This window comes from Miniopterus schreibersii (genome assembly GCF_964146895.1).
Source record: "Miniopterus schreibersii genome assembly, chromosome: 12".
Taxonomy (NCBI): Eukaryota; Metazoa; Chordata; class Mammalia; order Chiroptera; family Miniopteridae; genus Miniopterus; species Miniopterus schreibersii.
The window spans coordinates 34,788,520-34,815,800 of NC_138112.1; the positions used below are offsets into that span (position 1 = coordinate 34,788,520).

The following is a 27,281-nucleotide window of genomic DNA, read 5'->3' on the forward strand; positions in this document are numbered from 1 at the left end:
GGGCCAAAACCTGGCCTTGTACATACTGGTTGGTACGGGGGAGGGTGCTGGCCAAGCTCTGGGCACAGCCTTGACCCTCTCTGGATCTCAATCCCTCCATCTGTAGATGGAAGGGGGTTGAACTGAATGATCACACAAGACCTTTTATCTTAGAGAGTCGAGATGGGGTCAGGGTGGAGTCCCAAGGCCTAGAGGGCCAAGCATAGAGAAGAACACAGAGGTTCTTTCAGGCCAGCTGAGAGGGGGCTGGAGGGAGTGATACGAGGCACAGGAAAGACCTGAGTCATATCGGACTTCACAGGGCCTACAGAGGGAGCACAAAGTCTAAAGGGAACAGGAGCCTCCTGGCTGGGCAGACCTCAATAGACCAGTCATAGTCTTGGGTTTTAAGGGCCATTGTAACTGTCACTGCCCACTCCTGTTCCCATTCTTGACCATTCTTCCAAAGAAGCACATTGAGGTTAATGACTGGGAGACAGTGGATTTCACAAACTCTTTGGCCAAAATTCTAGTCATTTAGAAATGTGAATTTTGGGAATCACACACCATTTGAATCATAGAATCTTAGAATGATAGAACACAGGTACCTGAGAATCTTCAACTACTAGAAACAGAATTTTTAAAACATAGAATCCCAGCCCAGCCGGGCGTGGCTCAGCAGTTGAGCATCGACCTAGGATCCAGGCGATCAGGGTTCGAATCCCAGTCAGGGCACATGCCCAGTCAGGGACATGCGGGAGGCAGCCGATCAATGACCCTCTCATCATTGATGTTTCTATCTCCTTCTCTCTCCCTCTCCTTTCCTCTCTCTGAAATCAATAAAGATATATTTAAAAAATAAAAACAAAACAAAACAAAAGAACATAGAATCCCAGATTCTGGGAGATAGCCCAGAATAACAGACATGGAGACTCCCAAGAAATATAAACCACAGGAAGGTGGCAGAGACCAGTGGTGCTTAGAGGCTGGGCAGGGACAGGGAATCTCAACAGAGGAAGCCCTTCCCAGCCCCAGCCCAGCCCCAAGGGCAAGCAATCAGAAAGACCTGAGGGTGTGGAGGGCACAGGAGGGTTGCTGGCTGAATGGGGCCCTACCACCACAAAGCCAGATGGGGTCAGACGCCCTGCTGGGGAGCCCCTAAAAGACAGTCTTTATTCCACAGGTTCTGCAGAGCCATCTGCCAGGAGTCCTGGGGCTTGACAGGACCTTAGAGACTGGCTGATTGCACACAGGGAGACTGAGGCTTAGAGAGAGGTAAGACCTGTTCTGATTCACTCCTAGAAAGATGTCTGGTGGCCATCAGAGCTCTAAGGTAACAGATTCATGGACAAAGCCAAAGGCAGGAAAGCAGAGCTCCTGTCCCCTCCCATGCTCTGTATGCCCCGCTCCCCTCCCTCATCTCATAGTCTTCTCTGTGGAAACTAATGTTCCCCTTCCCCCAGGCAGAGAACCCTAAGCCCTGGTCATGGGAGAAACCGAGCTGTCATTCAGTCACACCCTGCTTGTCTGCACCTGGCCTTCCTTCACTACCTGAGAGCTCTTTGGGGCAGGGGCTGTGGGATGCACCCTTCTGTCCTGCTGTGAAAATGCTCTAGAGACAGGGAGCCATTTAGAGGAGACATCATTGAGCCTGGCAGGCCTTGTCCAATCTTCTGCCCACTGTACAGACACGGAAACTGAGGCCAGAGACCTTCTCTGGTCACACAATCCTTGTGTTACATACCACCATCTCCTGGATACCCTTAGAAACTGCATTGACTACTAGGAGGGTATTTAGGGGACCCCTGGGCCAGGGAGAGGGTGCTCAAAGGGATTTCAGGAGTAGTCCCTTCTTTCCTTTCTCCCCCTGCCTGTTCCCGCTCCCTGCAGAAGATAACACATCCCATGTCTGGGGACCTGCACTTTCTGGCAGCCGATTCCACCTCACTAGCCCTTCCTCCTGGTCCATCCACCCCCCCCATCAGTGGCCTGAGTGGACTGGGCCAGCCCGAGTAACTGTAAGCACACACCGTCAAGGCAGCCTCAGGAGGCAGGGGAACAATTCCTCCCACATCAATATTTATTGCCTGAGAGCTGCTGGAAGCAGATCATCACGTTCTTAGCCTTGGGTTCTTTTTTAAGAACCTCTCACCCCCTTCCCTCCCCACTCCCCATCCCCAATGTGCTGACAGAATGAAGCCAGCCAGCCAGACAAGTTCACAGCCCGAGAACCAGGGTTTCAAGGCATCACGGAGACACAGCTCTTAAAATCTGAATCTCTGCATCACAGCAGCTTCCACTCAAGGAATCACACATTCTCCAAATCCAGCTGCACAGAATATGCTCTAGAATCCAACCTCAGCATCTTACACAACAGAACAGAATACAGAAGTGACTTGCTCAGGGTCACATGACTCACATGTGACGGAGCCCAGCACAGACAAATCTCTTCCACCTACTCTACCCCAAGGCCCAAGTGCCTGTTCTTTCTGTTTCAATTTAAGACTCAACTTGGTAATTATCCATGACCAGCAACCCAGGCTCTCCCCTTCCTCTATGACTACCCTCACTTCTAAGAACTCTTCCCCAAGTTCTAGGAATTCTAGCTCATTCAGATTTTGGCCTGAGCTGGGCAGAACTGGGAAGGATCATCTGTGGTTCTAAGCTTTCTTTTCCCCTGAAACTGGTCCCTCTCCAGTGTGCCTCCCCCTATCTCTGATCCAGCATCACTCCAGCCCTTCTCTGTCTTTGGGATGTCCCATACCAGAGCAGCCCCAGGTCTGTGCAGTCCCCCTCTTGGGTGGTTCCTGGACTCATTCCCATGCCCCACCTCACTGCCAATCACTGGTTCCTCCCTGGACCAAGGCCATAGCTGCCACTCAGTCTCCCTGCCTCCAGCTGCTCTCTGCACACTCTACCATCTATTGCAGTCCAGTCTCTGCACCTGGTGATAGAGCTCAGGACCCCCTGCTTACCCTCCCTCCAGGGCCACCAGCTGCTGTTGGAGCTGGCGGGCAAGGCTTTTCCTGTTCTGGCCCCTGCTGGCTGTTTCAACATCATTTTTCTTTGATCCCTGCGTATACACCCTGTGTTCCAGCAGGGGGATAAAGCAGCCTAGTCTGGGGGCAGACAGACTTGGGCTCAAGTCTCAGCTTTTCTAGGCAGAGACCTTTTCAGTCCTTTCTCCTAGGCCCAAACTTGCTTGCTCTAAGAAGGAGGCCATATCATATATTACAGCAAACATATTTAAATGCACCAACCTGCCACATTGAATAGAATTATTCTTGCTGCAAAATATTCAACATGATTTTTATAAATGTCCCTTTGAAATTAGAACTACTTATCAACAACCAACTTAATTTATGCTTGTGATTTCTCAACAACGACTTTCCTGCAAAATAATTATATATCGTATATTGTATATAATATATTAAATATTATACATATGCAGGTCTCTGCACCCGGTTCCTGACAGAGAACTCCTAAAATTTTTTTAAATTGTTATTTATTGATTTGAGCGAGAAGGAGACATCAATTTGTTGTTCCACTTATTTATGCATTCCTTGATTGCTTCTTGTATGTGCCCTGACTAGGGATCAAACCCACAATCTTGGTGTATGGGGACGATGCTCTAACCAACTGTGCTACCGGGCCAGGGCCTAAAACTCTGGTAAACAGGTGTGCTAGGAGGATTTTTTGTTCTGGACACAGAGCTCCTAAGATCTCTGGAACTTCCTGAGTGATAGGAGCATCTTTTATTTTGAATAGGAGATTTTAGTGGACTCCTAGATGAGAGCTGGTTTCCAGAAAGACCAAGTTATGATGACAAACTTGGAACTTTCAGCCCCATCCTTCCATTCTTTAAAGAGGAGAGAGGAGCTAGAAATGGAGTTAATCACTGATTGTGCCTAGGTAATGAAGCCTCCCAACAATGTGGGACTTGGGAACTTCCAGGTCAGGGAAAACAGCCTGTAGGTGACCTGCCTGTAGGTGACACACCCCAACTCCACAGGGACAGAAGCTCCTGTGCTCGGGATCCTCCCACACCTTGCCTACGTATCTCTTTATCTGGCTGTTCATCTGTATCCTTTATCATATCCTTTATTATGTAATAAACTGGTAAACGTAAGTGTTTCCCTGAGTTCTATGAGCCATTCTAGCAAATCATCAAATCCAAGGAGGGCATTGTGGGAACCTCCGATTTGTAGCCAGCTGGACAGAAGTTGTGGGTAACCTGGGACCTACTCCTTGAGGTTGGCCTCTAAAGTAGGAGCAGTCTCATGGGACTGAGCCCTTACTTTGTGGGAGCTGATGCTATCTCCAGGTAGATAGTGTCAGAATGGAGTTAAGTTACAGGACACTCAGCAGATGTCAAGGAGAATCTGGTCATGGAAGTGTTGCGTGTGTGAGGTGAGGAGAAACACAGGAGTGCTATCCCTTTACACTCCCATACTTGGGGAAAGAAAACACCTAATGCACAAATTTTCAGAATATAATAAAATTTGTATGATTATTAAGGAAAAATGAATGAAATTGACATTCATGGTGTAATTGAGCATTTATAAAACATTTCTATTTTGCCATTTTCTTTTGTATTTTGGAGCCAATGTATTGTTTTTCAGGCCTTATGTTTTCGTGGGTATCTGGAAAATTTGAAGCCTCCTGGCCTGGAATCATCCTTTCTGCCCAGTGACACACATGGTCCTGCCCTCTCTTACCAGTTGTGACATTGGGCATATCCCTGTACCTGCTGGGCCTCAGTGTCCTCCTCTGAGGAAAGACCACCCACCCCCACAAGCCGAGCAGGGGCGTTCAGTGAGATACCCCTGGAGTACCCCACCTGTTGACCTGTTGCCACTTATCAGTGAGTCTTCGTCCTTACTAGGCTGTGCCTGTTTTAAGGGTGGAGACCACGTACTGAGCTCCAGTGTCCAGCCTAATGCCTGGCACAGGGGAGGCATTCAATACATGTTTATCCCCTCACTGTCTCTAAATCTGTCATTTCTATCGCAAGTCTTTTGCCCAAGCTGTTTTCACACCAGGAATGCCCCTCCGTCTCTTTCCATGCTTCCACATACCCTCCTCCCAGTTCTCCACATGGCTACAGTATGTTCAGAATTTACCAAAAAAATTGAAGTGACAGGCAGAGAGGAAGTAGCGTGGTAGTTAGAGCTAGAGCCATGGGCTCAGATGGGCTTGGGTTCTCGTCCCAGTGCTGCCTTTGCTGGACTTATGACCTTGGGCAGGTCACGTCCATGCCCGGCCCTTGATCTCAGCTGTGGGAGGGGCAGGAAACGCTCCCTGCACCGTGAGGCGCAGTGTCCAGGAGGGATGAAGTGTAATGCTACAGAGGTGGACACGGTGGGGGCTGGAGCCTGGACGAGGGTGGGAACAATGGGGGAGCTTACTTTGCTGACAACTGCCAAGACCTTTTGCCGGAAGTGAAGCTCATCTTTCTCCTTGGCCATCTCCCTGGGAAAGAAGAAGTAGGGGACAGCAGCCAGGGCCACGGCGGCAGCAGAAACGAGGAAGCCCAGCCACCAGGCACCCACCCATCGGGGGTCCTTTGAGGTCAGGCTGATACCACCTGGAAGAGAAGAGCATGGTGATGTTAGGTCCAGGATGCGCTGTCAGTTCTTGGCCACCCCCCTGGGATTGACCCTTGAGACATAAGGAAGCCTGAGTGGGGAGTCAGAAGACCTGGGTTATGATCCTGGCTCTGCCATTTATGTCCTGCATGACCTTGGGCAGGTCCCTGACCATTTGTGCACCTCGGCTTTTTCAACTAAGGCAGCGTGTGTAGTGATCAAGGTCATGGACTTTGGGAATGGACTGCTGGGTCTGAATTCCATTACTAACATAACTTTGAGCAAGTTATTTAACCTCTTTGTGCCTCAGTTTCTTCCTATGTAAAACACAGATATTAGTAGTACTTACATCAGAGGGTTGTTGTGAGAATCACAGAAAGGAATACATGTAAAAAGCACTTAGAATAGTACTGGAACATAGTATGTTCTATATAGGTGTTAGCTCTTCTCCATTTTACTGTTACTAGTGTGCCCACCTCCCCCATCAAACCTCTCGACCCCAAGGCTGAGTTAGGTACCTCCTCGGTCAATCGCTACAGTACCTGCAAACACTTTATAATAATATGGACGCATGATGACACCAGCCCCGTGGGACAGACCGGTTCCTAGGAAGTTGGTCCTAGCTCCTCCTGGGCAGAAGCCAGAGTGCACAGTCAGCACTCAATAAATGTATTTGTAAAGCTGGGGATGGAGTTGGCTTTAGCACTGATTCCCTCCTCCACTTATTCTTCCACTTCTGTGCCAGGCTGGTGACAGCATCGCCCCAACTCCTCCACTTCTCACATGCCAGTCTGTGCCTACAGTAGGCATGATCTGCCCACCCCATGAAATCCCCCAGAGGGAAAGAAAGACTAAGAATGTCACATCTGCCTGTGGAGGTGCCACATTTGCAGGATGATGCCAAAAGAGGCAGAAAACATGCCCTCTTGCCCTGAGCTGGGGTGTGTCTTAGAAACCTAGGGAAGCCTTGACTCCCAGGAGTTGTATTTCAAGGGAGAGAGAGGAGTTACTGCCAGAGGTCACATTGGGCTCCTAGGCCCAGCTTTCTAGAAGAAAGGGAGGTGGAGGTGGGGTGGGGCTGTCCCTAGTGACGCTTGTTCAGAGCTGCCCAGACCTGTCCTAGCTGGAGGCGCCGTTGAATAAGACCTGAGACCAAGAAGCAAAACTGCATGGTCACCTCTTTGTATAGGTGTCATCTGAGGCTTCTAGGGCTTTCTGGGAAATCTCCAGGTGAGGGACAGGACTTCTGAGCAGCTGAAGCCAGAAGGCATAGTTGGGGGCTTGGTGTCACAAGCAGGTAGCTGAGATGCCACAGTGACCTGTTCTAAAAGGAATGCTCTCTCACTCCCCGCAGGGCGCCAGAGCACCAAGACCCACAAAACTCCTCCCTTTCGACTGCCTTCATACCAAACTTTGGTCCCACTCTTTGGCTCACTCTGACCACTACCTGGATCAGAGACCACTGTTTTCCAAATGGTGTCCTCGACACAGGTTCCCAAATTTTGAGGTTGTCAGAACTAGAAGGGTCCTTAGAGGTCACTCAGTAAATTCTCTTTGGAGAGAAGCCCAAGGGAACTGAGTCCTGCTCCAAACGCTTTCTCTGACTTGCCAGTGTCCTCTGTTTCACCTGGGTCTTTTCCCCCTAGAGATGGGAGCTCCCCACAGGCTAAGAGAGCATTGCCCCTGTCTGCCCACAGTGTATCCGGGCACAGGACTGGGAGCCTGGGGGACTCAGGGATGGAACAAGGTGAAGCCACAATAATAACAGTGATGACAACCACAGCTCCTCATCTGATGTCGCTTTACAGCTTATCTCCATTATCTCACTGGATTCTTGGTTGAGCCTTTGGGAGGTGGACGGGGCAGAAATTATCTCAAAGATGAGAAAAAAAAAAGAGGTTAAGAAGCATGTCCAAGGTCAGTGGGATTGCTGGGATTTGAACATGGACCGCCTGGTTCAGTGTCTCCTGTGAGATCAGTGATCAGTGAGCTAGTATCTGTGTGCCCTGGGGACAGTTGTGCCCTTGGGGCTCACCTTCTGGCATTCGGTCAATGTCCACATAAAGGCGAAGCATGAGGCCACCCAGCCCAAAGGCCATGCCTGGCCCCATCATCGTCACTGCAAACAGGATCCCTGAAACACAAGACCTAGGTTAGGCCATCTGGCCCTGGTTTCCCTCAGCAGGCCAGTGCCTGCCCACTGGGCAAGAGCAGCCTGTCTCCCGGGTTGGGTCCTGGAAACTTTCCAGGGCTTCTCCGGATATTTATTGGCCACGTGGGACAGAAGCCAGCCCCCCTCACTCCAGGCCTCTGGTCCTCCCTGAGCCGGGCCCTCCCTCAGAGCCGAGGGGTGGGACCATTCCTCACCAAGGTAAAGGGGCGAGTTGTTGTTGTGGGCAAAGTCATCAATATAGGAGATGCCGAAGGGCTGGATGGGGACACTGCCCACACCGAGCAGAGTCTGAGCCACAAACATGATCCCCACCACGGTCAGATGCTGGGTCTCCGTGTAGCTTGAACAGCTGCTGCCGTTGGAGTGGGCCAGGGCCCGGGCCGAGGTTGCGGGCAGGCACAGGGAAGACTCGAAGTCCTGCGGCGCGTCTGCTGAGAGGCGATGAAAAACATGACAGTAGCTAAGACTTATACAGCGCTTCCTGGACGCAAGGGACTGTTCTAAGTGCTTCCATGTTTCAATCATTTGTCCCCCCTCCCCCACAACAAGCCTCGGCGATGGGCACTCTCATTCCTCTGATTTCACAGATGAGGAGACTGATGCTCAGGCAGCAACCAGCAAGGGTGGGGTTAGGACTGGGACCCAGGCAGCCTGGCGTTGAGCCCGTGCTCTGAAACCACCCTGTGCTGCCTTTCTGGGCAGAGGTATGTGCTCTTGGGTGGGGTGGGCTGTCAAAGGAGGTCGATTTTGACCCGGGGCAAGAAGAACAAACAAGATTTTCCCAAAAAAGGTAGGGAGGGCTATTCCAAGAAGCAGCCACGGTACATGGCAAACCCAGGGACTTAAGGAGTTCATCACTGAGGGCCCCGGAGCGTGAGGGGCAAGGCCAGGGCTGGAGGCGGGGATGGGCAGGGCAGGGGTGCTGGGCCTGGGTGTGGAGGGCTCTAGTGCCCTTGGCCTTCATTCTGGGGAGGGCGCAGTGTCAGCTCAGGACACAGATGCAAAGTTCAGTAAAGGGGCACTTCTTAATTTAGTACCAGACATATGTTCCCTGTAGCTCACCAATATTTAGTGAACAAACTTAAGGAGACCCTCATGCTATTATTATCCCAAATGTGAGTCTAGAAGTGGCCCTCCCTCTGTGGCCTGCCAGGCCCTTTCCAGGAGCTGGGCTCTAAGGAAAAGCTGGGTGAACCAAAGTTAACAACCCGGACCTTCAGTGGAGGCTTCCTGGGCTGAAGACTGTGACACTTTCAGCCCCCTGGGCCTCTGTTTCCTCACCTCTCAAGAGTCTCATGGAATTCAGAGACAAGATAATTCAGTGTTCAGAGCAGGGGTTCTAGGACCAGGCTGCCGGGTGCCTTGGGGAAGTGCTGCCCTCTCTGAGCATCGGATTCCTCACTTGTAAAATAGGATAATCAGAGGATAACACCTGCTCAGAGGGTTGTAAAGATGAGGAGTGGTGAGTGGTGGGTGGGTGGTAAACTGGTGGATGGGAGAAGGAAGGAAGGAAGCAAATGCTCAGGCCATTCTCTGAGGGCCGGGCCAGGCCTCCATCTGTCCAGTAGGGCCTGGGCAAAAATCCCACTGAACTGAGCAGGGGCTTCACTATTCCTGTATGAAATTCTTTCATTTTTAATTTGTTCATTCACTCATTCATTCTTTCTTGCATCAGCATCTTAGCTTCTTGCGAGGACTAAACCCATCAGTACATGCAAAGTGGTTAGAACAGCACCTAGTATGTAGTAAGTGGCGTGTGACACTGTGACTACGCCAAGGACATTTCCTGACGACCTACTACTCCCAGGCCCCAAAGTGGGCTGTGGTACAAATTCACCTCCACCTCACAAGAAGCAGTGACATACAAACAGGCCCTCACCAAGACTGGCCCACAGAGCCTCACCCCAGGCCCACACCCTGCCCCACTCCCAGGCCCACTGGAGCTGGACTGAGGGAGGCAGTGGGGTGGGAGGACTGGCCGGTGTCCTGGGAAACTGGGCCAGGATGAAGGCCTGGGCCCAGGCCCGGCGCACAGCGTGCTGCTCCTCATGTCCGCCTCCTGCCCAGCCCCTCCGGCTCTTACCGGGGCTGGTGCGGTCGTAGCGGTACGGCTCCGAGATGAAGTGCGGGAGAGTCATGAGCAGGCCCGCCAAGGCCACAACGATAGCCCCACAGCCGATCATTCGGGGTCGGTGTACCCTGCTGCCAAAATAGCTCACGAACACAATCAGGGCTGTGTTCCCCACCTGCAGAAGGAGGAAGGGACCCATTAAAGTAGAGCAGAACCCAGAGCTGGAGGCCTACACCATCCTTGCCTCTATTGCCAGCCTCAGTGCTCCCATCTGTATGGTGGACTAGCAGGCTAAGTAAGAAGCAAATTCCGGGTCCTCCTAGGAAAGACCCCACTGCCCCATTAGGGGAGAGATATGAGGGCAGAGTGGACAAGGTTAGAAGTTCAATTTCATTCTGGAACATGGGTTGGATCCCATATTACAGCAATTTTCAACCGGTGTGCCACAAGAATTTTTAAAACATGCAATATCTATTTAGTCAGGGGCACTGACCTCTTTTCCCTTCGATTGTCAAATAAAAAAAATGACAACAGCCAACAAAACAATAGCCATCCCATGTCAATGAATCAAAATTATGCCTATTTTTTGTTAGATCGGCAAAATATAATCTATATTTTGGTGTGCCGCAGAATTTTAGTAATTAGTTTACGGGTGCCATGAGATGAAAAGGGCTGAAAATTGCTGCCCTATTAGAATATGAAGACGGGCAGTCAGGAAAGGAAAGGGGTTTTGAGTTTCTGGGATGTCATGAGTGAGAGAGACAAATAACGAAAATCTGAAGCCAGATGACAAAGGCTTGGAATTTTGAGCCTTGGAATAAAAATCCTGGGATGTGAGCACTGGAGGGGACTCGAGAGCTGCAGGGAAAAACAGGCTCCTCCATCAGCAGCTGGGGTGTGGCTCCCCCTGCACTGCTTACTGGCTGCTGACTGTGGATGGGGTCCTCACCCCCAGCCCCACGCTCCTTGCTGGTGGAGTGGGCCAGTATCAGCAGAGGGGTGGGAGGACGACTGGCCCTGGGAAGGACCGTCACTCTCCATTTTATAGACAGGACACTGAGTCCCAGAGACAGGGAGTGACTTGACCAAGGTCCCAGAGCTAGATGATGATGTTCCTTTCCCACCCCTGAGATCTGGAGGTGGGGTCTAAGGGACATCTGGGAACTCTCTGTAGCTGGCAAACTTTGGTTTGGGAGGAATGAGGCACATCACCCAGAGGGAAGAGAATTTCACAGAAATCTGCTGGGGGTGGGGAACGAAGAGAGTGACCTTTGGGCAGTGGCCTTCTCCAAACATCTGGCGGGGGAGGGGGCTGGCACAGCTGGACTTTGATCTCCAAATCCATCCAAAGCAGTTTATCTACTCCTCCCTGACTGTTGGCCCCAGAGGCAGGGGCTGTGGACTCTTAGACAACTCTGAGGACAATAAATTCTTCCTGCTTTGGTATCACACCCTCCCCAACCACCCCAAGGTTCCAAAGTTCTGCCTTTGATCTAATGTAACCCTCTCTGTTGAAGTGAGTTCCTCTGATTCCTTCCTGTGCCGGGCAATAGCCAGGTGCCTGAAAAGGAAAGGGAACCAAAGGGAGAGGGGGTGGATATGGGGACGCTGGCTAGCTCTAAAATACCCTCCTCCCACTAAAGTGCCCCCAAGGTCAGGATTGCCAATACTGTGACTTTACATGGAGGGGGGGCTCTTCTCATTAGCCCCTGTCCTAACACATGGCTTGTCCCTTTACTGGCCAAGACAATGCTGAAGGAGCCGGCTAAGAAGGTTTTGGGAGGCAGCTGCGATGGGGTAGCCTGCAGGCACTTGGAGGGGAAGGATTTATGTTGGAATATGAGGGGGGGGTTGGTGGGGCTGCAACTGGGGCAGGGCCAGTACCTCATTGAAGGCAGCCAGCAGCCCAGAGGTCTGGCTGGAGAGGCCAAAGCGTTTCTCCACCGTTGAGATAGAGCTCTTGAGGTAGCCGGAGATCATGAGCTGTGCCAGTTGCAGCAAACTGTGGCACAGGATGAAGAACTGCCGGAGGGAGGGCCGCGGCGATGGCAGTGGGCAGAGGGACAGGGAGACAGTAGGCAGTCAGTCAGGGGAGTGGAGAGACAGAGATGGAGTTGGGGAAAGAGGGAGAGTAAGGCCATAAGAGGAGCAAGGAACAGAGATGGGGACACAGTCAGGGAGACGTACACACAGGAGGAGACAGAGCAAAGGAGAGTCAAGGACAGGAGAGTGGGGGGAGAGGGAGAGGGAGAGGGAGGAGGAGAGAGAGGGAGGGAGAGAGAGAGAGAGGGAGGGAGTTATTGGAGTAGCCATAGCTTCTCACACAAATGAGAAAAGCTATCAGAGTATCCTCAGGGGCCTGGGAGTTACCTGAGGCCCACATGACTGAAAGCAAGGCCTTCATAGGCCTAGAATGATGAGAGCCCCCTCTGACCACCTCCCTGCTCCACCTCCCTCCCCTTTATCCAGGAAGCTATCACAGATCCTTCCTCACCCCCCCATCTTCCCCCAGAGCTCCCTTGGGAGACAACCTGTAAACACAAATCCACAAGCTGCTCACCCCACCCTACCCAGCCCCACCTCAAACATCCCCTCCTGCTTCCTAAAAAAATACAGAATTCCTAAGAGAAGAAAAACTAGCCTCAAAGTATTAAAAAATAGAGTTTTTATGCCAGAGCTTAATAACATGCACTCTGTTCTTCTAAGTCTCATCTTCTCATGTACAAAAAGGACATTGTTCCGACCCCCAGGGTTACTGTGAGAACTAAATAAGGTCATGTGGGAACAGCACTTGGCACAGGTGCCAGTGGATACTTGCATGTTGAGGGCTGCCTGTGTTGGAGCCAGAACTTCCCGTGTTCACACAGGCTCAGGATCCCTGGGGCCCTTCTCTTTCCCTCTAGGGAAATGAGAGGTAGAGAGACTAGTCCCTCCTGCCACAGAGCAGCACCCTTTTCTGGAAGGCAAGAACATGGGCTAGGCATCTTCTATGTGCCCCAAACCAAGCTAAGTGTTTTCATAGATCATCTTTTTGATCTTCACAGCCACCCATTCTACAGATGAGGAAACTGAGGCCCAGGAAGGCAGCAACTTTCTTGGTGTTACACAGCCAGTTAAGTGTCAGAGCTTGCTCTGCTGGGCTTACATGGCCCTGCAATAACCAGGCCCTGAGAGGTACCTTGATGTTGTGGAACACACTTGGCCGCAAGTCCTGAGAGTCTGGGCTGGCTTTGTTTCCAGGTGTGTCTTCTGTGCCCATCATGACCTTGGTGTCCTTGTCTGGCACCTGGGGCTCTATACCCACTGGCCCTGTGGACAGATAGCCAGGGGGTGAGAGTGAAGATGGAATTCCAAAGAACGGCCCTGATCCAGGTAGCCCAAGTATTTCAGGGGTTGATGAGGATCTGAGAGTCAAAGCACCTTCAGACTTCCCGAGTCCCAGGTGCTGGAACGGTCCTTCATAAGAGGTTGTGTGTTTCTTGTGCACACTTTGGCCAGATCCTGACTGGGACCACCTATTTGACACTTTCATTCCATTCCTAGCATAAACTTGCCTTTAGGGAAAAGCTGCTGACCATGACACAACCTTCGAGCAGTGGCCCCAGTGGTAGGGACGCACAGTCTCAGCCCGCCTTGGGCCTACAGCAGTGAGAGATTGGTGCTCCTGGAGGCTGAGTCTGGGTCTGGGTCTGTCTGGCTTAGCCTAGGGTCAAACATCTGGGGTCAGGTGCAGGGTCAAGGCTTGGTGCACAGTCAGGGCATAGAGACTTTTCCTGAGGATAGTCTGAAACAGATAGCAACACCCCCATAGGACAGCACCTTGTGTATAATCACAGAGTTAACCAGCTCAGTCCCCAAAATCATACATCAAACCATGTTGCTGATTAGCGCAGAGAGGGCCCTCAGAAGTCATCTTATTTACACCACCCCCAAACTGAGGCCCTATGTCAGGTGATGACTCAGGAGGCAGAGCTGTGGTAGAACTGGACACTGGCCCCATTACATACGCCAGTTTTCTCCCATGGCAGCCACTCACTGCAGTGCGAGGAAAGATGAGTCCCTTCAGCCCAGCTGGCATGGCTCAGTGGTTGAGCCTCAACCTATGATCCAGGGGATCATAGTTCGATTCCCAGTCAGGACACATGGCTGAGTTCAGGCTGGATCCCCAGTGGGGGGCATGCAGGAGGCAGCTGATCAATGACTCTCTCATCACTGATGTTTCTCTCTCTCTCTCCCTCTCCCTTCCTCTCTCTGAAATCAGTAAAGACATATTTTAAAAAAAAAAAAAAGATGAGCCCCTTCAAAGGCATCTCCTAGGGTCTCCTGACGTTTAATCTCAGTGAGGAGCCAGAAGTCCAGCCTTGGGAGACTCCACCCTCCACTTAGATGGAAACCCTCTGTATCTTCTGGCAGCCCAGGCCTCTTTGACCTTTTTCCCCTCCTGGGGCCCCACTTCCTGCAGAAGCCTCCTCCATTGTTTTGCATGCCTTTTAACCTGGCTGGAGTTTCCTCTCATTCAACAAGCTCCTTCTGGAGCTTGAAAGCTGACCTGAGGACACTCTGACCACACCTGGAAGGCAAACTCAGAGAGGGGGCTACAGAGGCTGGGAACTGCCACTGCAAAGGGTGTGTGTTCCTTGCACTAGGTACCTGGGAGCCTGAGGAATTTTTTTAATTGAGCTATAATTCACACACCATAAAATCTGCCCTTTTAAAATACACAATTCAGAGGTTTTTAGTATAGTCAAAAAGTTATACACCATCACCACTATCCAATTTCAGAATGTTTTCATCACCCCAACAAGAAACCCCAGACCCAATAGCAGTCACTTCACATTTCTCTCTCCCCCAGCTCCTGGCAACCACAAATCTTTTTTCTGGCTCTCTGGGTTTGCCTATTCCAGATATTTCATATAGATTCATATCAATGAAATCACACACTATGTGGTCTTTTGTGACTGGCTTCTTTCACTTAGCATAGCTTTCAATGTTCATCCATGTTAAAACATACAACACTTCATTCCTTTTAACAGCTGAGTAATATTCCATTGTATGGGTATATTTCACATTTTTTTTATTCAGTCATCTGTTGATGGACATCTGAGTTATTTCAGGTACTCTGAACATTCATGTACAGATTTTTACTTAGACATATGTTTTCAGTTCTCTTGGGTGTATATATATAGCCAGGAGTAGAATTCCTGGGTCATATGGTAATTTTACATTTAACTCTTTGAGGAGCTGCCAAACTGTTTTCCCAAGTGGCTGCTCCATTTTATACTCCTGCCAACAATGTAAGATGGTTCCAATTTCTTGCCAGCATTTGTTATTGTCTGTCTTTTTGATGACAGCCATCCTCCTGGATGTGAAATGTTGTCTCATGTGGTTTTGATTTGCATTGCCCCAAGGACTGCTGAGGTGGAGCATCTTTTCATGTGCTTGCTGGCCATCCTCAAAGAAGAAATATCTGTTCAAATAGCTAGAGGAGCTTGCCTGAGGAAGTGAAAGTGTGTGTGGCTGGGGAGGAGTCCCTTTTGGGGACATAAACACTCAGAAGAAACAGGAGATATTGAAACAAAAGTGACATCTGACAGGGAGGAGACAAGGGGCTGGCATAGTGAAGGAGAACAAGGGAAGCCCTGCAAAGCTCACTGAAGGGTTCCAAACAAACTCTCCCAGATGATATCTATGGGACCGTTTCTAAGCCCCAGTACTCTCACCAGCAGAGACTGGTGAACCACTATTGCAGATGCTGTGCTCCACACCCCAAATGCTGGTGCGGGCTCTCCACAACTCCCTGCCTTTGGCGCTTTCGTTGTCTCTGTGCTTCCACTGAGGACGCCAAAGCTCAGAGCTAACTGGCTCTGCTGGTTGACACTGGTACAGGAACTCAAGCTCAGGTGTTAACCTCAACATCACTCGAAGCTCCTTGTGCAGGTTTGATGAGGGCAAGAAGCACAGTGCTCCAGCCCAACCCAACCTAGCCAGGCCACCCCGAAGGCAGCAGTGCCCTCCAGCCAAGGGGCCGGGCCAGCCAGATGGTGGGGCCGGAGCTGAGGTTGGGAAGGCAGAAGTCACTGACCTGGAGCCGCAGCTCTGGGAGAAACCCAAGGGATGGATGAGGGAGAGGGACAGAGGATCAGGACACAAGCTCAGAACCTTCCACCCCCTTGTGGCCCAGTTCACAGCCTGAGCCTCTGAGCAGAAGAGGGAAGCAGTGGCCCGACCCCCTGCTCTGGGTTCTGAGAGCAGCCATTAGTCAGTGTATTGAGTGGTCAGCTGGTCACTGAATGGAGCTGGTCAGGCAGGTTGTCAGTCCTCTCTGAGCCCTTCCTGTGGGCTGAGGCCTCTCCTGAGGGACCAGCCTCAAACTCCCTGATAGAGATCAGAACTCCCCTTAGAAGGAGGACCCCCAGTCTAAGGCTGTATGTCCCCCTCGTGTGACATCCTTGAGGTCCTTCCCATCCCGTGAAGACTGTCAGGGGCCAGCCTTGACAGGAGGGGAGCAGCTGTGGGAATGAATCTGGGCTGGGCCAGGGTGGCCTGTAAGAATGAAGGGAGAGGCAGGGAGCCAGATCCCAGGGAAAAAAATCCCAGCCCCTTTCTCTCCAGGTAGGAAAACAAGTTTTGGGGCTTCAGGTGGTTCCAAGTGCTGGAGCCCACGGCCCCAGGGCTGGCAGGCAAGGGGCCTGCGTCCCTGTCAGTAGATTGCATGGCTAGTCATTCACACAGACCCATGCATGTCTATCAGCTGCAGGTCACCAGTCTGGCTGGCCTTTCAGGAGATTAGTCCACTTGGGCTGCCTGTCAGTTGGCAACTTGCCCGCAGCTGCTCTGCAAGCTGGTCAGACCATCGCCCTGAGACCTTGTTTATCAGTTCAGTCTGACTCCAGAGGGAGGTCCACAAGGCAGAGGGTCTGTCTCTAGCTATCCCCTCCAGGGGCAGGAATCTTTCTTCACACCAGCTGAGTCTGGAGTGACTAGGGCCAAGTTTTCAGAGAGCTGTGTGAGAGGGAGAGCTACCTTTCCCACCTGCTCTTTGCTGGAAAGGCTCAGGAACCAGCTTCCTCCATCACTTCCAAGCTGCCAAGAGCAAATCCCAGGCAGATGGTAGGTTTCCAAGTCCTCAGACCTGGGTCTGAGCCCCAGCCCCACCGCCACTGGCCTGCTATATGAGCCTAGATGAGACCCTTCATTTTTCTGAGCCTGTTTCCTCATCTGTAAGGTAAGGATACAGCATCTACCCCAAGGAGATAAGGCATCTAGAGCTCCTGGCACAGGCCAGGCCCCACTGAGGGCCACTGCCCTCCCCTCTCCCGATAAACTTCAAGACCCCCAAAACTACAAGGCCCACTGATCTCATCCCCTTCCATGCACACCTGACTCCTCCAAATTAACACCATCTCTGGATTTTCTCTCTCCCTCTCATTCTAGTCCCAGTCAACCATAAGACCTGAGGACCTGGACCCCTTCCTTCCATGCACACTCACTGTCTTTGGAGGCAAATGCCCAGGTTCCACTCCCCCAGCTGCAATCTTGCTGCGTGGCCTTGGACCAGTGGCCCTTTGGCCTCTTCATTCACAATGCAGGGGTGAGTATCCCTACTTCCCAGTGCAGACAGCGTCCGCTGGGAACCAGGCCCTTCCACCCCATAATCAGCCAGGACACTAAAAGCCCCAAACTACACCTTACAGTCCACGTTAACCTGACTTTGATATTCCACTCTCTTCATTAGCATTTTTCTCCTTACTCTTCCCCTTTTGACCAGACCAAGCAAATGGCTTGATTGTTTATGACAGGAATTTCCTGAAAGACCCACCCACTTTTCAAGGGAAACCATCAACAGGCTGTGTACCCGAAAATTCTTTGAATCTCTGTTCCTAAAATCCTTACCTTGCTGCTTGCACCCACAAATCTTGCACTGTTGGATCATGATTCTTACCCAATCCCAGTCAGGCTCCCCTCACCCACCTCCCTCCCTGCACCAAGGACCTCCTTAAAACAAACTTCCAACTCTCAGCAAATGCAGACCTTTCTTCCCACTCTGAGACACTGCCAAGGCTCTGAGAAGTGGTGTTGTCATTGGGTTGTGTCAGTAATGGGTGGAGAGCCAGCACAGATAGATGCAAAGCAGGTATTCAGTAGACTGTTTTCTTCTCAGTCAGGCAGCAAGACTTTATGTCGGCTCTCTCCTGCCATGAGCACCTATCAGCTGTCTGTCCTGCTACAAACACCCTGCCTGCCTCCATACTGGCTTTGTGACAGCAAGGAGCATTGTCACTTCTAGAATCTGAGAACTGGAAGAGTTCAACCCGAGGGCTGGAAGGTGGGGGCTGGAAGGCCCAGCTCTCTGGCTCCCCTCACCTTCTACAGGAAGTGGCCTGGTTGGAGGAGCTTGTCCTAAGAGCTTCCATAGTCAAGCAACACTGTGTACCAGGCTAAGCTGGGCACATTCACCCATCCTCCTAGCAGTCGTTTCAGGTAGCTGCTGTGACTCCACAATACAGACGAGGAAACTGAGGCAGAGAGAGGGGAGGTGACTTATCCAGGGTGTGGTGAGAAGGACATGCGGGCCCCAGTCCAAGGGACCTGAGTATGGTGGGAGTTCAGGACTCAAAACCAAGGCCCACATCTGAATGTGGGACATGTTGAGCAATGCCTGAGGATGAAGGAGGTCTTGGATCAAGTAGAGACAAGGCAATGACACGTTCTCTCTAGAATGTTCCAGCCTGCCCCTCAGCAGAGAACAAGACCTAGGATCACTTAGACTGGGTATGGCCTTGGGCCAGTAATTAGACCCTTCTGAGCCTCTAACCTAGAATAACAGCCTTGCCTCTCAAGCCTGTGTGACGATCACACAGGATAAGTCCTTTGTCAACTCCAAGATGCCTCATAAATGCCAGTTTTGTCAGCCTTTGCCTCAAACTCACCAGGGAGTCTATTTCCAGGTCTGGCCACCATGCCTCAGAATAACTTTTTTTCCTCCCTGTGGGACACTCAGCCCCAGCACTGTTTTCCCACCTCCTTCTGATCCTCGAATTGATACCAACCCCTCTGGATGCCCCCCTCTGCTGTCTCTTATCCTAACCTCACCCCATCTCCACCATCTGCATTCCAAGACCTCCCCCCACCCGCAATCATTTCTCTGTGCAAGAGAAGGAAAAGTCCCTCCCCACACTTGCCACCACACACTTTGCCAGAGCCATCAAAGAAAGGACATGACTGAGATAAAATATAAGGCCGAGGTTACAACGAGAGGCCCTGGCCCACGTGCAGCTGTGTGAGCTGTGCACCATGGGGTGAATGACGCCCCATGGAGCTGTGCAACGCATAGCAGTCCTGCCTGGGGGTACATCTGACTCCAGATATTTTTTGAGGGCTTGCACAATGCTTGGCTTGCTGAGTGCTTTTAAGTTAGTTTCCAGCATTTAAAAATCAGGGAATTTCACATAAAACTCCAGATTTTATTTTATTTTTTAAGATTTGCAGATCTGGGAACAATGGGCCCACATTCCCATATGGCAATATTCAGCAGTCCAAGCTGCTGGTCCTGCCCGAAGCAATCAGCCCTGTTGGAGCCTCTTTGAGGGTGCCTGCCTGGCCTGCTTCCTGGACCCTCTTCACTTGCCTGGAGGATTCCCCGTCTTTGACCCCACAGCAACACTATGCCTGGGGAGTCTACTGGACAAGCAGCCAGGGCTGGGTTAACCCTTTGCAGAGTGAGGAAACAGAGCCAGAGAGGGCCATGACTTGCCCAGGGTCACCATGGTGGGGACAGAGCTGGTCTCTGCTGGTTTAAGAGTGAGAATGAAAATTCATTCCACACACTGACAGCTTCCCAAAGCAAAATTGCCCAGTGAGCCTGAGGAGTCCCCACCATGTGGCCCAACTAAGGAAACAAAGCAAAAGAAGGAACTATCTTGGAACTCTGTTCAGGTGCCAAAGGGGGGGCAAAATGTTTCTGGAAAGTCCACCAGCCTCCAGCACTAACACACTCAAAGTCCAAGCCTGCAAATGGAAACATTCCTGGAAGCAGATATTGGTCAATCCATCCCTCATAATGATGGCACACACCTCTCTCTGGAGGTGCCTGGGTGGAAGGAGGCGGCCTCATCATGGCCAACGCCTGCCCTGAGCCTTTCCTACTGCCTCGACTGCCGGGGTTTCCTCAGCCTGCTGGCCCTCCTGCCTCGCTCCTGTGGTCCAGGCCAGCTCTCTCCCTTCATAAAACTCCCCTTGGGGGCCAGTTCCCTCAGCCCTTTCTCTGGGCTTCAGTGCTAATCACTCCCTTGTATTAGTTATGCCCCCTCTTATCTGATTAGGCAATGATCAACCCAGCAGGGCAAAGGCTGTCCTGAAGCACCATGTTAGGTCCCTGTTGAAACTCTCTGGGTCAAAGACTTCGGGTTCAAATATTTGTTTTGCCACATTGTGGCTGTGTGATCTTGAGGTTTATTTAGCTTCTCTAAGCCTCAGTTTCCTTCTCTGGAAGTGAGAGAAGTGACTCACATGAAAGTGCCCTGCCAGTTACACAGAAGTCCTCAACAAGGGTCAGCCCTGCCTCCTTCCCACCCCATCTGCAAAACCTGAGTACAGAAGCCACAGCCTCAAGGAGGTCAAGGCCACTGGGAGCCACTCTGTCTCATCTCCCCACTCCTACAAAACATTTTTCTCTGGCCCCAGTAGATGCTTGCCGCTCCCCAAGTTCATTCTGTTTTTTTCCACCTCTCAGCATGTGCACGTGCTGTACTCAGCCTGGAGTGTTCTTCCTCCTCGGCAAGCCACTTATCTTTCAAGGCCTGGCCCAGCTTAAAAACATGATTGCTGAATGAGGTAAAATGAATGAGGGAGAAAACGGGGGAGAGGGGGGGTTGTAGGGGAAGCCTAGGGTGGGGTGGGGGCTCTGTGGGGGTCCTAAGTGCTCCAGGTCCCAGTGTGGAGGGCCGGGTGTCTGGAGGGGGAAAGCTTAAAGGCAGGAAGAGGAGGCATAGATCTTGGCTGTCATCTTTGGGAAATTCCTCCTCCTACAGGACCCTTGGGTGGTCTGCTGGGAGGACAATAGCCTGCTTGAGGCCCAGCTGTTGCAGGCCTCCCAGCTGTTGCTTCTTGAAGGAGATCCATGCAGGGTGGGGGAAGGAGTCAAGCACTTTCTGGTGGTTTCCAAGCCAGGTCAGGGACCCTGTGCTGGGACTTTCTGTTCCCGGTTCTGGCCCCAGATACCCATCTAGACTCAAGATGACCCTAAAAATAGTGATGAGGGCTTAGGAGGAGGGGGAGCCCTGAACCCAGTTTCCTTAGGCTTAAAACACGGAGCCTGAGGCTCAGAGATAACTGTCATTGGCCCAAGCCATGCTGCCTTCTCCAACCACTAGTCCCAGCTCATTTCTCTCTGTGCTTTACTCCCTATGAGCCCTGCTGCACCCCACCTCACTCCATATCATGAGTCTCCAGGCCTCAATTAGAGTAGGCTTTCAAAACAGATTGGAGGGAGGGAAGGAATGTCATGAGCGGAGGGGGAGCATGAAGAGGAAAGAGGCCAACTTAGTACTGAGCCTTCCCCAGTACGGCCTTGGCCCAGCCTCTGCTGAGTTCTGAGGCCTTAGGAATGGATCGAATCAAGCCCCCCGGGAGCTCCCAGTCTGAGGCGAGTGTTCTTTATCATTTCAAGCCTTAGTGCTTAGGGCTCTGGGCTGCAGCCCATGAGGGGTGGCAGGAACCAGGTTTACTTTCTTTAAATCACCAGGGTGTGGCTAAGGCCCAGACTGGCCTGGAGATAGCCAAGCCTCCTAACACTGAAGGGAAGATCTGACCCTGCCCCTCAGCAGAGGCCTCTGCTCCTTCCAGAGACAAAACACTGAACTTCTCAGCACAGAAAGGGACCAAGTGACCACCTTGGCCAGCACTACAAATAGAGAAAGTAAGTCCTAGAAAGGGACAGATGCAGACTGAGCATTGGATGCCTGGCACATGATCATGGGGTCGAAGCAAGTTCTCCATTTGGTTCACAGCTGCCTAATATCTGGCCCAGCAAGCAAGGCCCGACCTGGAAGAAAATATTCCTCTGCTCCCACACACTACCCACTCCTCAGTCACTAGCACCCAGAGAATAGCTTGCTTTGTCTGGAGCCAGCGGAGAGGTGCCCAACGTGGGTGGAGGCTCACCAGTGTGGGGTCTGTGGAAAGACAGAGGAAGCTCCAAGAGCACTGACACAGAGAGGAAAGGGTTTTGGCATCAGGTAAAGCTGGCTTCTGGCCTCCACTCTGCTGCTTTGCTTGCAGGGTGACCTTGGGTGAGTCACTTTCCCTCTCTGAGCATCTGTTTCCTCGACTATTAGAAAGGGCGTGAGCATGTCACTGCATTCTCATAGAGCCAGTGATGCAGAGCTGAAATTTGAACCTAAGGCAGCAGGTGCTTTCTCTTGCCCCACCTATCTGCCCTGGATTGCCTCACATTTGAACCCAGAAGAGCTGGAGAGAGCAATAGAAGCAACACCAGGAACAAGGAAGGGTCAACCACAAAGAAAGGGTTAACAGCATACGGAAGAGAGGTTGCTTCTAGCTGGGAGAATTGGTCTTTCAGACCAGTTGGTTTCCTGGAAGAGCTGGTGGTTGAAGGAATTGGAAAACAGGGCAAGTTTCAGCAGAATGGGATGTGGGCGGGGCACGGGGTTTGCCGGTGAAGGGAAAGCTGAGCAAAGGTGTAGAGGTGGGACAGTGGCTTCTCTAAATCAGAAAATGGGCCTGGCCTTAGGAGAGCATTTCCTCCAGCCCCTCCCCCACAGACAGGGACGCTCTGCCTGATGCCTAAGGGCACATGGTAAGCTAGTGGTGGGTCTGACTGAGAGCCAGGTCAGACCATGACCCTTTTCTCTTATGTCTGTCCCTGGCTGGGACAGCTGGCGCCTCTCCCTCCAGCGAGCTGGGACAGAGTCTCCTCAGGATCCAGGCTCTGTACCTGTCCCACCTGCATCCCCACATCCCTCAGAATGCTCTCAGACCAGAAAGAGAGCCTGGGGGAAGCCTGGCAATGGCTCAGGTTGGGGCTCAAGGAGATAGGCCAGGTGTGGCTTCTGGTGGCAGAGTGGGCAGATGCTGAGATCAGCCTCCTGCTGTGTGTGTAGGTGGTGGTAATGGTAGTTGGGTGTGAGGGGGAGGGAAACTAGAAAATATTCCAAAACTGAGCCTTGCAGGGGTCAGAATAACAGGGATAGGGCAGGGCTGGGGGGCAGGTGCAGTATAGCAAAAGTCTCTAATTTAGTTTCTTCCCGTACCTATAGGATCACCAACCCTCCCATCCCATAGCTTGCCAAGGCCTATTGGGAATTTGGTTTGTCAGTGGCCCATCTCCAAACCAACCTATCCAAATCTGACCTCATTGTCATTTATCCTGTGAGACCCCAGAGGAAGTATCTATCCCCACCCTTCCTGCCTCGAGATGGTCCCCAAGCCATGGCTGTGACATAGTCTTAGTCTGCCTGCTGGGCCCACAAAGCCCTCCCTACTCAGCCCACACAGCTCTCCCTGCCATGCTCCAGAGAGCAAGCTTGGCCTTGCCTGAATGGGTATGAGGCTAACACAGTTAGGCGAAGACAGACAGCTGGAGGGAGGCCAGAGGTGGTCGCTGCAGGGTATCTACCCAGTCTGGGCCACGCTGTCCAAAGATCCTTTGTTTCTTCCACCTCCATCGCCCTGCCTAAGAAATGCTGAGCTGGGCGTTCTGTTCAGAACCACCGACCTCTCCACTTGGTGCTTCAGCCACTCTCCAGGCCTGGCTTCTCAGGCTTCAAGACATTTCCCCTCTGGCATCCTCCCTGCCCCACAGCCAGTGCACATCGGTCTCTGCAGTCTTGTCTGTGCTGATCTTTCTGTTGCTCCGTCTGCAGATCTGTATGTCTGTCCTGTATCTGTGTCCGTCTCCTTCTCTCCCTCTCTCTTACTGCCTCGCTTCTCTTTATTTCTCCCAGTCTCCCCTGCAGCCCTCTCTGGGGCCGGTCTCTGCATGCTTCCTGGTCCCTGCACGTTCCCGCAGATACCTGCTAATCTCTGTCTTCTCCCTCTGTCTCTGTCCTTCCGTCTTGGCCTTTGTCTGACGTTGCATATCTCTGGACTTGCTGTCTCTGACTACACTTCTCTCTCTCTTTTTCTCTGCTGTGTTTGTCTCCATCTTTGGCTGCTTCAGAGAGGGGAAATAAGGCTTGGTGAAGGGTCCAAGGGGGCTACCTTTCCATTGCCCTGTTGGTCGCTGTGTCTGTTAAGGGAGGTTAGGCTGGCTTCCCTGTCTCCAGCTGAGTAAACAGAGTCTCCTCCTGCCCCTCCCGCAACTCACTCATTCATTCAACACACTCTCACCAGGGCCAGCCATGTGTCAGGCTGTGTAAGGAACCACAAGCCCCCCCTCACCCCAGCACACTCATTTTGTCTCAACAGCTGCACCCTCCACATTGAGAATGTGGCCCCCATACTCCCTCCCGATACCCCCTCCTTACTTCATCCAGACTTACCTATCCTGGGTCCCATGACTGCTAGGGTGCAGTGAGTTCCAGCTCCTATTTCAATCCCAGGACTGGAGCTTAGCAGGAAAGAGAGAGAGAGCCCTTATTGGGGACTCCCAGAGACAGCAGCCTCAAGCCGCAGCAGAGATGCAGTAACGTGGGGACTCCGAGCACTGGGCCAATGCTTTTTGGACCACACTGCACGGCAGCTCCCTTTCCCAGGTGTGGGTTAGGAAGTCCTGCTCAAACCTGACCCCACTCTCCAAGTGCCTGTCTGCCTTGTTCACTTGTTTCTTCTCTCTCTCTGCCCTGGGCCCCTCTCTGTGCCCCAGCTTGCAAACTCACAATCTCTCTCTCTCTCTCTCTCTCTCTGGATTCCTCTGATCTCTGACTGGGACAGCCCAGCGCCAGTTGTGTAGGAGGCTGGGTTTGTTTAGATCCAGCCCCGCTGATGGGAGGAGGCTGCTGTCTCACAGCCCTTCAGCCGGCCTGTTCCTTCCCAGCCTCTTCTCTCAGCATTTCCCTAGGATATTTTCTCCTACTCTGTTAGCAGTGGAGAGGTGTGGCCAAAGGGAATGTCACCAAGCCCTGGGATCACTCAGTCCTGACTCTTCTCCCCTCACTGTGCTCCCTGATCCACTAACCTCTTGTCCCCCTCGCTGAACTTGTTACTGTCCATGAGCCCCACAGAGAGCCCCTGTTTCCCCACTGTCCTCCACTGAACCCCTGTCCTCCTCAAGCTCTGGTTTCCTCTCACTGACCCCCATCTCCTCTCTGAGCTCCAAGGATTTAGAGCAATGAGGGACTCTGCCCACTGGGAATCGTAGTGGCCAGCCCGCCTGGCAGGGACTCACGGTAGCAAGGTCCATAAAGCATGGCCACCTCGATGTGGGGGTGGGGTGGGGGTGGGGGAGGAACAGAAGCGCAAATATGAAATTCCCAGAGTTTCCTGGACTAGGCTGAGGATGGAGGACTTGGAGCCAGACAGACCTGGGTCCCATCTCAGCCCTGTCATTTGCTGATCAAGTGGCCTTAGGCAAGTCTCTGCACCTCTCTGAGCATCAGTTCCTTCATCTATGAAGAAGGAACAGCATTCCTCACTTGCAGGGCTGCTGTGAAAGTTCAGCGAGCAAGAAAGAAGCCAAGTCTGAAGGCCTGGAGCTCAGTGAAGGGGGCGGCAGAGGAGGCTCAGAGCCCGCAGCTGGAGGGAAAGCAAGCCCGCCTCTCCTCTTCCCCCTTACTCAGCACTCAGCCCATCGGCGCCCTGCTGTTGAGCTGTAGGCCAGGAATTTGTTCCCTCAGGTGACAGATAAGGGACTGAGTCTCTGGGTCTGCCCAGAGGTTGCCGAGCTAGTAGGTGAAGCCGTCCCAGTTCCAGGAATGAGGTCTTCGCAGGAAACTGGAATGTGGGTTTAGAGTCTGATTTTCAGGGCGCAGTGACTGAGAAATACTATCGGTGCCACGTGGCTCCTGGTGGCTGTCTAAGGATGTTAGGAGGAAGTGAGGAGTATTTGGAGTAATCACAGATCGGCCTGGCCCGTGGCAGACATCGCGAGTCCTAGTAAGATTGGCGGAGGTGCAACTTTCCAGATTCCAAATGGAAGGTGCACGGCTGAGAGAGGGAAAGTCCCTCCAGGCTTTCTGGAAGTCCAGCTGCCCCCATCTTGGCCTTGGGGGATGAAGGAATTGTACACATGCATTAGTCTGGGTATGTGCTGGGACTACATTGCCTGGAGAAGTTCACCTCATCAACACACAGCACCCCACAGGGCATGGTGAATGCAGGAACTGTCTTCATGTATCACCTCAGCCTCCCCAGGCGGACACGGCCTGGGCCAAGAATGTTCCTGAACTAATTTGTGGACTTGAAGCAAGGGTCATGTACCAGGGAGCCTCTGGGAGTTAGTCAAACAGGCTCTCAGATGGCTCTTGGGCTAATCCTGCAGTGAAGTCCCACTGTGGGTGGCCCAGGCTGAGGTTTGACCAACCCGTTTGCATCCCAGCTTCGCTACTCGCCAGGGTGGCATTCACTGAGCCCTGTGCACTTCACAGAGCCCCACGATGAGTGTGGGTAGCAACACCATCTGCCAGTTCCCCAGTTTGCAAACTTGATACTTTTTCTGAGTCCGGTGCTGTTGGCAAAGCCTGGCATGGTTTGCAGCTCACAGGGCCCCGTGATGTTCGCACAGTCTTGTGTGTTTGTGCCAAGCCTGAGGCTGTTAGTAAAAATCTCAGGCTGTTTGCAGAACCCAAGCCCTTCTCCTCTCTACATCTATCCATATAGGGAAGTGCCTTTTTGCAAACCAGGCAAAATAGGAGACTTCATTTTACAGAACTCTCTAAATTTGGGTGGAAGGGAAGAATCCTGGGCTCCAGACTCAAGACCTCAATTCTGGTCCCAGCCCTGTCACTACCTTGCAGTGGGACTTTGAGCAAGTCCTTTCTGCTCTCCGAGTCTCGGTTTTCTCATCTGTTTAAAGGCAATTGTGAGGTCAAGCTGCCCATCCTCTGGACTGTTATAAGGATCACTATGAGGATGCCCAGAAGACACAGAGTGGAGGGAAGGAAGAGTGGCCAGAGGCTTCTTCCTGAAAAAGGTTCCAAACTGCCACCTCAGCACCTTTGCTACCACTTCCCCCTGGCCTGGCAGCCAGGGAGCGGATATCTATAAATGAGCCCTCTTCCTGTCAGACAAGTGAGAACCTCAGTCAGAGCCTCAGCCTTCCCCACTCCCCAGATGCTGCCTAGGGGTTAGACGCCAAGCTGTGCAGACATGCTTCCATGCATGGCTCATTAAATCTGCCCAAGGAAGGCAATGTCATAGTTATTTCACCATGAGGACTCTGACATTCCGAGAGGCCATGTAACTTGTCCAGGACTATAGGTCAGGTATATAGCAGAGGTTGGGATCTGAGGAAAGGACTCCAAGGATGGATGTAGACACTCAGGAGGTCAGAGCACGAAGGAACCTGAAGCTC

At 52.0% G+C, this 27,281-nt stretch overlaps 1 protein-coding gene across 2 annotated transcripts in view; it reads right to left on the reverse strand.

The window, feature by feature from the left end:
* The window catches only part of SLCO2B1 (solute carrier organic anion transporter family member 2B1), a 56,346-nt gene extending 31,640 nt beyond the window's left edge, over positions 1–24,706 (reverse strand). The window contains exons 1-8 of one of the 2 annotated variants that reach the window (XM_081155568.1): positions 24,649–24,706; positions 24,313–24,380; positions 12,990–13,120; positions 11,696–11,833; positions 9,824–9,986; positions 7,935–8,168; positions 7,603–7,701; positions 5,388–5,566 (exon numbers count right to left, since the gene is read on the reverse strand). In XM_081155568.1, coding sequence (XP_081011694.1) covers positions 5,388–5,566; positions 7,603–7,701; positions 7,935–8,168; positions 9,824–9,986; positions 11,696–11,833; positions 12,990–13,120; positions 24,313–24,328 — 960 coding nt within the window. In that variant the 5' untranslated portion in view covers positions 24,329–24,380; positions 24,649–24,706. Of the gene's footprint in view, positions 1–5,387; positions 5,567–7,602; positions 7,702–7,934; positions 8,172–9,823; positions 9,987–11,695; positions 11,834–12,989; positions 13,121–24,312; positions 24,381–24,648 lie in introns of both variants that reach the window. The other variant, XM_081155569.1, reaches the window with a different exon arrangement.
* Between the last annotated feature and the right edge of the window lie 2,575 nt (positions 24,707–27,281).